At 43.6% G+C, this 12,285-nt stretch overlaps 1 protein-coding gene across 1 annotated transcript in view; it reads right to left on the bottom strand.

Annotated features, from left to right (window-relative positions):
- Positions 1–141: 141 nt before the first annotated feature.
- Positions 142–12,285, bottom strand: part of LOC100644734 (single Ig IL-1-related receptor) — a 126,255-nt gene continuing 114,111 nt past the window's right edge. Inside the window, exons 6-7 of the mRNA XM_003399345.4 lie at positions 4,458–4,595; positions 142–2,591 (exon numbers count right to left, since the gene is read on the bottom strand). Of these exons, the coding sequence (XP_003399393.1) occupies positions 2,152–2,591; positions 4,458–4,595 (578 nt within the window). The 3' untranslated portion in view covers positions 142–2,151. The remainder of the gene's footprint in view (positions 2,592–4,457; positions 4,596–12,285) is intronic.

Raw genomic sequence — 12,285 nt, 5'->3', positions numbered from 1 at the left:
CCAATACTTAAAGCGTTTCCTGTAGGAAAAAGTCGCCGTTGCTGTTTAACGGTTGAACGACAGCAGTGGTTTTAGCAAGGTTGCGAAACGTAACGTTGTTTCGTATGTGAGTAAGAAAAAGTGACGATCCGATACACACGATTTCTGGAAATATAAATACTCTTTGTTTATTATCGAATTTTCGAACAACAATTTCCGTTTACTTCTTAATTACGTCAGCACGAAGAGAAACGGACGTCTGATATTTGGTACGTATAGAGCCTTGTATCGTCGATTCTGTTCGATATATACGCCATCAAACGGAGACGAGAAGCAACAGTACACACATTTTTCGCCGCTCTGTTTCATAGGTAATTGTAAGAACGGTTACCAGTTTGTCGTCGTAATGCGACACACACACACACACACACGCACGCACGCACACACATATGTAAATATACCAAAAAAGAAAAAGAAAGAAACGCGACAACAAACGATTAGAGGATAGTCGTCGTTTTGTTGTTCTCTATATCGCTAAATAAACAAGTATACCTCCTAATGTCTATACTCTGCTTATACTCGGCTCGCAACAATTGGCCGCGATGCGAGTCAATCGCCCAGGCACATTCTCGCGAGACAAGTACACTAGTGTATCGTAATACTGACAGTAAAGAGATTACTATGATATTAAAATTAAGCTCACGTTGCGGTTCTGCGCGTGTGCGTAACATTTAAAGTACAATTACGCGGGTATAACGGCTAGGCTATATGTATATCGTATAGTAGAGTGTGTATATTGTATAATTGTAGATAATCGTTACTCTAGTATTAGAATTACAGGATTATCGTTTGACGTTACGTTCGCAGATACATCTTTCTAAGTGTCTTGTAGTCGTTCGACGTAACGATAGTTCTGAAAAAACGGCGAAAAAAAAAGAATCTCACATATAATACACATGTACACACGCATACACGTGCACGCGCATGCATGCACCTACACACGCACTTATCTTTTTCCTCCTTTTACATATATATGTATATGTACAAACCAGTATAAAATATCTATGTCATTATTAGTCTTATCGTGCGTAAATTTGTTCGCTAAAAACCGCGCGTAAAATCCGCTTAGAAAAGTGTGCCCGAAAACGTAGACGCGAGTTTTACGTAATTCGTGATTTCGATACTGATACAAGGGAGATCGCTAAAATCTAAACGTTGTATAAATAGTACGATGACTTAACTAAATAATAAATAAGGACAATAGAGCACCGATTTGTCCGATATATACAAACAGAGAAAACGAGAAGTGTACGCGATAAGCGATTACGTATATATACGCGAGTAGCAAGGGACTCGCTTCTTTCTCCGTCCTGTTATTCTTTCTCGTAACTTCTCCAACGCGTTTCGTTCTTACTTCTTTCTTTCTTTTTTTTTTTTCTTTTTTCGCTCGAAGCGCCGCGTGCTCGCGCGAAAAGGAAGACTGCGCGCTTCGCCTGAATTCCTCTTTCCTCGAATTTCGCCGATCGCGATCAGTCGTCGCGTCTGCTCCACGTGCAGAAGATAAAACTGGATGGAGGGTGGTGCGCGTATCTTTCGACATGGTTGAACCTACTCGTGACCGTGGCAATTTGTCGCGAAAAAATCAATTTTCGCTTCCGACCAGCGAACGTTTAAGTAAATTTATGAATTTCGCTCGTCGTACATAATACGGTCTGCAGCCAAAGTAAAATTAAAAGACACTCGGATCGCGCTGTAGCTCTCCTTGTAGACATACGCCGAGGAGCGTCCAAGGCGCACGTCGCAACGTAAAAAGCACAAGTTAGAATGACAACACACAGGTCGTGCATCGGTTGCTCGGGCATCGAAACCGCTGCATTTTTGAAAGTTACAGTTCCGTAGATGCGGCTGTTTGCGAGATTCGGCGAGGAAACGGCGTTAACGTGGTGCGCGTTTATTACGCTACGCGAACGAGCGTTTTCAAACGTCTGATTCTGCGCGAAACGCATGGATACTTGGACAAGCGCGCGGAAACTTGGCTTTGTCGCAGCTTTCGTACAAAAGCGAAAGGAAGAGAAACACGGATGAAGAGACTACGTAGGTATATGTAAGTATATACTACGTAAGGATCCATTACGTCGTTTCCTTCGTTCGATCGTTTCGCTTTCCTCCGTTTTAAACGAGAACTTCGAGACTTTCGCGCGATCGAGCCTTCTGCTGTCCGCATTTTCCGTTCGCCTGAACGATCATGGCGACCGATTGGCAGCCGCTCTCGGAGCTGATCGGTCGAATCGGTGGCATTGCGAGCCGCAGCTTGTACCAAAATGTGTGGCTGCCGGAACCTAAGTTCCCGGTGTCGTTCCAATGCAAGACCTTCAAACGATCGAGCGAGTATTCACGTACGTTGTTGTAAGCTCGACTCGATCGTTTCGCGATCGCGGTCGTGTTCAATAGATTCTTGGTGATGATGACTATCGTTCGAGTGGTGAGCGACGACAGCTGATTCAGGACAACCCCCACGTTCGTTTCGTTCCAAACGTTTCCTAGCGACTCTGGGCTCAGCACCACGATGACTCTTCGACTGGAAACGGCATGCGGCCCGATCTCCACACCCCCTGAAAGAAAAATCGTTGTATTTCTTTTTCTTCGTCTGTGGAAATAATTCGTGAGATTAGAGCGCCGACGATGTACGTACATACGGACGAACGACAACGACGAAACGTTAAATCGGCGTCATCGACTGGATCGCGATTGGAAAATTCCTCGGCATCGATAACCGTTGGCAGAGAGACGTTTAGGCGCGAGCACCGAGCTTTATCGGCATCCTGTCGTTTGTTCACCGATGTTTGATGAATTACCAACAAAATGGACGATCAGTCAAAGGATGAACTGGATTTCGCCGAGTCGGCACGCGAGCCAACTATGCCACGACCATAGAAAGCTTTCATTCGCTCTCTCTCTCTCTCTCTCTCTTTTGCTTGACCAGTACTTTTGAATCGGAGCTACGCAACAGTCGATGCGGAAAATTCGAGTTTCATCCGAGCTCGTGCAACTTCGGCCAAAGCTTTCTTCCACTTCCAACCGTTCTTCCGTCTGCTTTTCAAAATTCCGAGGTTCGTTCGCTTTCAACGACGAATCGAGGACGAGTGGAGAACGGAGAGCGAGCAAAGAGAAGAATGCGCGAACGAAACGGTTTCTCGATTCAGGCACGCGTTATCGGAAGTTGGCGGAGCGCAAACGCAGAATCAGCGGAGGAAACGGTACCGCATACGCTTAATTCGAAACCGCGGCTGCTAGAATCAAAGCGACAAACGAAACGCTTGACGTCAGACAAAGAAGCCCAACTTCCTAATTCAATTCGCAAACTTCTATGCACCGGACCACGGTTCCGCGATACCGATAGATCGCCCTTTCTCCGGCAGCTACCAGTTCTACATTCGCTGAGCTTGTGCGTGCATCGTTCGCCACGAGGAACAAGATTTTCCGAACTGCGATACGAACGACTTTCAGTCCGAAAAACGCGCATATTGATTTCGTGAAAGTACACGCGAAAGACAGAAGGAGAAAGGGCAGTCGGCGACCACGATGGCGAACAAAATTTATGTATAGGCTAGTTTGCATCGGTGGATCGGAGCCGGCAGCGCGGGGCAATTTGCATTAATAAAATTGGGCGGTCGACCGCTCGCTCACCTACACGGCCCAATTTCGTCCTGCCAATTAGAAGGAAATTAGCGTCTGAATATTTTTCACCGAGCACCCGTTATCAACGCTGAGCACCTAGCCGTTGATATTCATGAGATGCGGAACCAGGATGGACGACGTGGCTGCGAAACTAGATCGCGTTATACCTCGTAAACTTTTGTTCGCCTTTGTTCCCGGTAATCGTCCCCGTTTCGCCAGCTTTCCTTTCGCCTTTTCCCTTCTGCCTTTCTTCGCGAGATCCTATTCGTCGCTCGCTCTCGCCAATTTCTCCGCCAAAATACCATCCGTTATCGTTCTCCCTGGATTTCTGATCATCGCGACGCCTTACAGCGGTCTCCAGAGCGACGTTACGTGGCAAAAATTAAAAACATCTTTACGTGCACGTTGTTTCGAGTTTCGTTGATCAAACGTGGCAAACCTCGGTTCAAACGAAGACTCGTCGCCGTCGTCGTCGTTGCGCTGTTTCGTCGAGTGGCGGAAGGCGCGCGAGATTCAGTCGCCGTTCCCAGGTCGATCTTCCCTCGCTTCCCAAGGAAACCAGGGTTTAGAGTTTGCAGCGAGGGTGTTGGGCGGTTTTTGGCCGCAACAGCTACGCGCTCGATCGCGAGAAGGGATCTAGCGAGATTCCGAGGAACCGAGCTATCCCTCGAGATCTTGGAATAGCCTTTACTTTACCCTTTCGGTCGACCACGCGACAGGAAACTTAATAACGCTATCAACGGACAGTTTCTCCCTCGGAGAGCGACTCGGTGCCGCGTTTAATTAAACCCGAGACTTACAATTCTGATTCAACTGGGAGAGCTCCAGCGCCGTGCACTTGTACCGGTGCCTCGATTCCAACGTGGGTATCACTATACCGATGACCAGGCTCGAGTCTTTCTCGTGGTAGCACACCAGAGCGTCGCATTCCTTTCCATCTGAAATTCGCGTTTGTGATCGTAATTAGTACAGGTATTATTATGGTCGTGCTCACCGCTGCCACCTGGCAAATCTCACGAACCGCGTTTCGATCGCGACCATCCAGATATTTAACGCTAAAACTATCACGCCAGTCAAATCGACTGGTTCTACAATTTTATTTTATAATTCTTACTTCATGTTATATTTTTTCCCGCAATGTAATGACTTTTGCAACGATAACTAAAAGAATAATATAATGAATTTTATTTTGTTTTTTAAGTATTCAAACTGAAAATAATTTTGTCTCAAGGCTACTTATACCAATACCAATCAAAATGACTGGTACTTGTCAAAGTGTAAAAGGGTTCTGCAATCTGTTTATTGAAATTCAAATTTTTACTACGTATCATTCGATATGACGATATCAGTTATCAGGGAAATTCCGAATAATCCGATCACCAGATTGCTAGATGCCAACGCTAGATATCAAACAGCCAAAATGACTCGTACAAATTTATAAATGTGTTAACCCTCGTTTAGAGATTATGGTCCCAGATGGATTAACAATACCAAAAATGTACTACATAACATGGAATTCTTTCTGTAAGAATGTAATAAATCTAATAAATATAAAAATATTCCATTACATATTTTTTAAACACCGGTCATTTTGATTGGTTTTGGTAGAAATAGCTTCGTGTTAATTATCGGTAGTTCTAGGGTTAGAGTCGGTAGAACGTGGAATAAACGGAACGTAGAATAAGTGGAACGTGGAATAAGTGGAACCTGTGGAATCGTGACAAGGATGGTTGAAAGAGGAGAAGAGAACAGCGGAGATAACAACGTTTCTTTCAACGAATAGATTACTATCTTCTATTTCTATTATTTCTAAACGATTCGTTCCTAGACGATTAACACGTTGAATGCCCAGACGGTTACCGGTGACCGGCACTTAATTCTATAAAAGTAACAAAATGACACATAGATGTAAAGAAAATGAAAGTCAAAATGAATTGTTGTTTGATGATTTATCTGATGCACCAAACAGCACTTGCGACGAAAATGAATTTGGCGATAGCAGCAATATTCCTGAATTAAGTGATGCGATTAGACATAGACACAAACTGAATAAAAAATATAATACCAAATGCAAATTAAAAATGTACATATATGGATCCTATTGCTTGCCAAGCATGCTTCTGAAGCGTACAAAAATATGCGGGCCCTGGGAGCGCGTTGAGCGCGCAGAGCGCAATGTGTTAAGGGCTTTGACAGTAAAGTAAAAAAATGCTAAATCTTGTGACGGTTCTTTAGGATTATTGCGGGCCCGAGTAAGTATGACCGAGGGACGTAACAACATAGAATAATTTCGTTTATGGCACGTAACAACATAGAATAATTATTTAGCAACGCGAAGAAACAATATGAGATAATTGATAATCGCAAAAAATAAATGAGTCGAGCGAAATTGCACTACAGTGTCATGGGAGTCATCGGCGACCTCAGTGAGATAAATTCATTAATGACGATTATACGCCGTAACATATCTCTTGTAGGTAATATTTCAACATTACATGTATCGTATAATAAAAAATTCATCGTGGCTCCACGGCCAAACCTTGTAAAACTGGCGTGGCATTCAACGTGTTAATTATATTTCAATTCTGATCAATCGTCTCGTTAGAACGATTAAAACGATTATCCTCCACTTCGATCAGTCAGTCTTTGAAATTAATTTATAAAAGAGATTAAATTAAAGATATTTTGAACTATGTGTATCAATACGAAGAGATACAAAATACAAAAATAGAATTAGTTCTATCGATGAAAACGATAGTGCTGGAAAAGACAAATAAGCGAAATTGTTTTCGAGGATCTTGCGCGATAAGATACTCGCTTCCTGTTTATTCGTTTTCAAAACGGGATTTTGTCGCGGCACGATGACAAACATTCGTCGCAGCGGATCGCACGCATCTTCCTATGTCGATTGATTTCTTTTTCGGCGGACTCGGACGCTTGCGAGATTGCTTTCCGAAACGACGCGACGTCATGAATTCCGTCGTAGGCACCGCCAGTGCCAACGAGTGAAAGCGACCGATCGTTCGTGCAACTATTCCTCGTTGTTGCTTGGACGCATCGAGTCGGTCACGGGGTCATCGAGAACGCGGCCGACGTTATCTTCGCGCGCGATCTTCGATCGTTCTCGCGCGCATTCCCGAGGAACATCGATCGACGAACGATGGACGACACGGGCGATCGCGTAACATCAGCCTCCGCGAGACAGTAACCGACCGGGTCGAACGACTTTAAACTAAACTAGCGATTTCCAACCTCTCTCATGGCACACTTAAGGCAAAGCTATTTGATATAAGATCCCGGCTTTTTTCAGCTGTAAAACTCTCGAATGTCTCGTAACGATGCTATTTCGTTCCCTGATCAACCGTTTATTACACAGTTGTTTTATACGCGTGTTGGCGCTGGAATCGGTCAAGCGTTTCGAATGTTTTTTAATCGTTTTAGGTCCACGCAGCGCGATCGTACCGTTCGTGTACTGTGGTGAACTGTGTCGTGATGTTTGGTCACGATCGTCAATTCGCAACGCGCTCGGTTCCGAATGTAGCTCGTCGCGAGTCATATCAGTTTCCTCTCGTAATTACTTTTTTTTCAAATAGTCGTAAACCACCTGCATACACGAAAAAAGAGCAGCGCGGTCGCGTCGATCGGCATTCCTCGCAAACGAATGAACGAAGCGCTATCGCGTTGCATGGCACAATCCCAAACGGATTCTTATAAACTGCTGCCACTAAAACACAGTTAAGCGACTCAATTAACACTAATCTTACCAGACCGATTCGATGTTCGATCGATCGGTTTCAAAATTTAATTTAAAATTGTACGTTTATTCTTGTTTCGTTCGTTCGTCTAACTTTATGTAAATTCTTATATTATCTGATTAATCAAATTCTCAATTCTTCTTTGCTTCTTTGTTGCCGAGGGAAATTCATCGCCTGGCTTGCCGCCTGTTCACCGCGATCACTGTCGTTTGACCGGTCGACAAATTTACATCTATTTCCAAAGTTCTCTGCCTTAGTTCTCTGGTTCTCGGACCTTAGCTCCGAAGTCGAGTAAGATCTAACCAGCTATAGTTGCATACATGTAAATTCGATATGTGCTTGGCTGCGTCGCAAGCACTTGAATAATTTGAGTGCATGTCGCGTAACGTAGAAATACAACGGAGTCTTATCGGAGACTCCGAAGAAATACTTTTCAAGAATACACTGTCTCTATAATGAGTTCCCTATAGCTAAACCAAATCCAAATGCAGTATCATTGAGAGAGTCACGGAGTACGGATCGAAGCCTACGAGAAATCGAATGCGGCAAGGAGCGAACAAATCTCGTAATATTCAGTACATTGGTTTTGTGTTTTGTTTTATCTCTGAACATATACGTTTAACGTCCACACGTTCAGTGACAAAGTTACCGAAAAACATGCAAAATGAGAATGATCTATTCGTCTATCATCTCCTGTTTATATTACACATAAAAATGAGAGTATATGATCAATTATTTTATTGTTACTTAAAAGTTATGTCGTGCGTCGTTTGCTACGATAAATTGACAATTTCTTTCGAAGAAACAACGTCTATTTCGTAGAATATAAGGTAAGGTACAGGTGAAGCTTTAACCGGTACGGTCAGCGTTAATTTGCACATACTTGCAAAATAATATTAGGTCGTCTTTCGTTTTATAAGGAAATAATCGATGCATAATTCCGTTTTATATTGTTTTATCGAATTACGTATGATCCATTTTGTTCTATCAAAATAAAGATCACAACGTTCGACAGATTAGATTTTATGTTTGTATAAAGATGCGTTGTTGGAAGAGACGTGTCTGTAAAAGAACACACTTTTCGGACAACCTAATAATTATATAAATATTCTCATAAATATCGTTGTAGAGTGGATGCAACGAAGCTTGAGATTTACCAGTGTTTGATCATTGAACGATAAAGATCTATCTTTGAAGCTACTCGATGGAGTGTTATGCTTTCCGAATGAGAATATGGGACACATGAAAGTTTCTGTTAGGAAGCCGGTCTTGTATTTATATAAATCTAATAGTTCGACTGATGAGTGTAAAGTAGAAAGTGTTCTGAAATGGGGTAAATGATTATGAAGAAAATTACGATACGGAATGCTCGTTTTGTACGGGCTTTTACTCTCCGCATGTATCTTGTGAGTGCATGATGCACGATGGATTAAACGTATAAATAAAGCGTTATCGTTTCGTTAGCGAAAAAGAAAAAAGAAAAAAACAAACATACGGATTAGCAACCCATTTTTTAAATCTGGTTGTTTTTATCATTTGTATTTTTATTTTACTACGAAGAAATTGAATATTTCTTTTCATTGTATTTTTCGGTAGGTTTCGAAAGAACACATATTTTATCTTTAAAACGTGCAGTAATTTTTAATAAACGTGTTATTAGTCGAGAGTTACGACGTTAAAGGAAAACGAATCTCGCGCCAGGCATCGTTATCTTAAACGAATTACTAAAATTTTGCTACGCATCAAAAAATATTTAATAGAATAATTAAAGGAAAAGTAGTCGGTGCCCTCGATTAAATAGTCAGGTATCGTACGTTTTCAAAATTCTTGACTGTGAACCGACTGAAAATCGTGGAACTGGATAAATCCCTGCGCCATTGCCCTCTTTATCGGTCCACCGATTTTTCAGCGTTTCCCTCGTCAGAGAGACAAGCTATAGAAAGAGATGGAGAGAGGGGGGGGGGAGTAAAAAAAATACCGTTCGCCAACCTATTTGCGCTTCGTTCCGGACTCTTACCCTTTGTGGTTCGCTGGAAACGAACCAATTTCTCGCAAAGAGATTCGAAAATCAAACGCGAAACAAAGAGAAGAGCGTGGAGAAGGAGCAGGGAAATCGTATCGATCGGCTTGGTAGTTGTTTGTTCGTTCGATCGGGCCAGCGAGAAAGTCTCGGTTTTCGCGTCGAGGCAACTTCGATTATCGCGCGTTGCTCGCCCCAACGAGCAAGTTAACGCCTGCGGATATTCGCAGATTTCCTCTGGAAATCATTGTTTCCAGAGCGACTTACTTTCGTTGGACAGTGGGATCGCTGCTCGTCTGGCACGCGTTCGCGATCTTTTCAGTCGGCTAACAAAGAGAAAACGTTCTCCGCAAAACGGTTAATGGACGACGTCGCGGTGCAGAGCTTCCGAGAAGCACCGTAATCGCGGCAATTTTCCAGCTTCCGTATTAGGGTAGGGGCCACTCGATCGGCGGCAGCCTTATCGACCAGATCTCGTCCGGACGAGACGGCATCTCCTTCCGTAACAGGCTTCGCCGTACACGTGTAACTCGTCACAGCCTGAGGCTCGCGCGGCCGCGATTTATCGCCCGTGTCTCGGCCGATCTTTCCGATTTTTCCTTCTTCCTTTTCGTTGCACCTTGAGCGATAGACCTGTGCCGACCGCTCGGCAACATTCGCGATATTTTGCAAGCATTTAGTCGAACGACGATGGCGAACAACCGTGAACAACGACATCGTCTACCCACGCACAGCTCTAATGCGGAAGACGCCCGAGTACACGTTCCAGGACGATCGGTGCGGTTACTTATGTACTTGTATATAGGATGTCCCTAAAATGGTTGTACAACAGGCCGGGTAGCGATTCTGCATGCAACGATAAGCCGAGAAAAGAGAAAATAACATTCTTTCACTTAAGGCTTCGCTTCCGTTAAAAATGATGCACGCTGATCGCAAGTTTCCAACTACTAAACTTCTGTTTCTGCTCGCGTTTGTGAATGCCAAGAGTGCTTCAAGGATAATAGCGTCGAAGACTTAAAAGCAAACGTTGCTTCGGCTTTCCAAGACTTGCAAAATACATATAATTCGCTACATATGCGCGATAATTTAGTTGGAAGAGTGCAGCTGTGTGTGCAGCAGTACGGTCAACGTTTCGAACGCTTTTTACGTTAATCGAGGGATTCTTGAAAAGTATACTAGTCTCATCGTCATTCACGAAACAATTCAAATCAAACATAGAATTAAAGAAAAAAGTAGTAGTACGTACAAATCGATATCACGGAAATAAGATAATAGCAATAGTAGGCAGCTCCGTAGCTGAATAATGCATAGTTACCTGTCGAATTCTCAAACTTTTTCTTTTTTTTTTTTAACAGAACTTTAAATGAAAATACGCTATTCTTTTCTTCTCGACTTATTGCTGCGAAGAATCACCATCCTATCCATCGGTATTAGAACCGAGCCGATCGTAATCGATCGGTGATCAATCAGTTGGAAACGAAGCGATCACCCTGCCAGACATATCAAGGAGGCCGATGTCGTTTCGATGTTACTGACGACCATATTACCGAGTATATTTTATGCGTTGTAATATTGCGATACGCAAATAAAGTATCGTTTTGTTAAGCAGTCCGATTTTACCTTGCACACCCGTTGTACACCGCGAGAGATAAGGCTGCCAATGCGAACAACCTACTACCATTGCAGCATTCGTTTTACTCTATCGGATCGTTCTGTCAAAAATCTGAAGAAAAAAAAACTCGCGACGAACCGAGGAAACGGATAACGAAACGCGGATCGTTCGTGGCGATAAGAGAAACAAGGTTCGCGGCAAGGTTGCGCCGCTTATCGAGGGAAGGTTCGAAGAGTGGGAGCAACTCCGACAGAAGGAGCTTGAAACGAGGCGAGAAACGTTTAACAGCGAGCCTTCCAACGTAAAAGGTACTCTTTTTCCTTCCCTCCGATTTCTCTCTTTCTCTCTCATACAGCGTATTCCAGCTATCGGAACGAACAGAGTCGTTACGCTCGATTCGAATCGCGCGCAAAATAAAAGGTGGAAAATAGAGGAGAAGAAATAAAGGAGGAAATCGTTAACGCGGCTCGCGGGCCATTCCCAGCGTGGATTAAACGAAGATTAAGTAACCCGGTGGCACGGCACGACTATCGCGCGGATGGGGTCGCCATCGCGGAACGCTCGGGATATTAGGGTGATTCAAAGGGAGAACGTGAAGTTCCTCCGGAGTATCGAGCGGCGGTGGCGGCGGCAGCGACCGTGGCTATTCCAAAGATGCGTAAAACTTGCACGAAATGGGAATTCGATATGTTAATTTCGGCCCGATGTAGACTACCTCCCTCCGAATACTTTGCCGGAACAAAGCCGATCGCGAAAATACGCTCAACTGGCTAACGATCGATGAAACCTACCGTAGCGAAGTGCCGGACGTTGAACGGAACTGTTTCGCGAGAACGAAATAAAAGCAACGTACACACGTACTGCGAGAATCTTCGCGAAAAGCAATCGATTAAACTCCCTACGATTGAATATCGTTACGGTGACAGTATTTAGAATTTATTTTTAAAGTAAGACGACAAGCTAAATATTTATTTATTGAGTGGAATTTGCTTCGGCCAGTATCGACTAGACACTTAGCAAGCGTCAGCGGAAAAATATACCGGTCATAAACGCGCGTTATTTCGACGGTACGAGTTACCGACGAAACGGTACCGTGGCAAAAACGACGCTTACTTAACGCTTGCGGCGCCCGCTTCTTCGTTCGTTCCTTAACGAACGGATTAACGTCACCTGCATCGCGTGGAGTAAGAAAACGATCGTTGAAAAACTAAGGACGATAAGAAGATTGGATGCAAGTCGCT

This window comes from Bombus terrestris, chromosome 11 (assembly GCF_910591885.1).
Source record: "Bombus terrestris chromosome 11, iyBomTerr1.2, whole genome shotgun sequence".
Classification (NCBI taxonomy): domain Eukaryota; kingdom Metazoa; phylum Arthropoda; class Insecta; order Hymenoptera; family Apidae; genus Bombus; species Bombus terrestris.
This window is presented reverse-complemented; position numbering and strand designations above follow the sequence as displayed.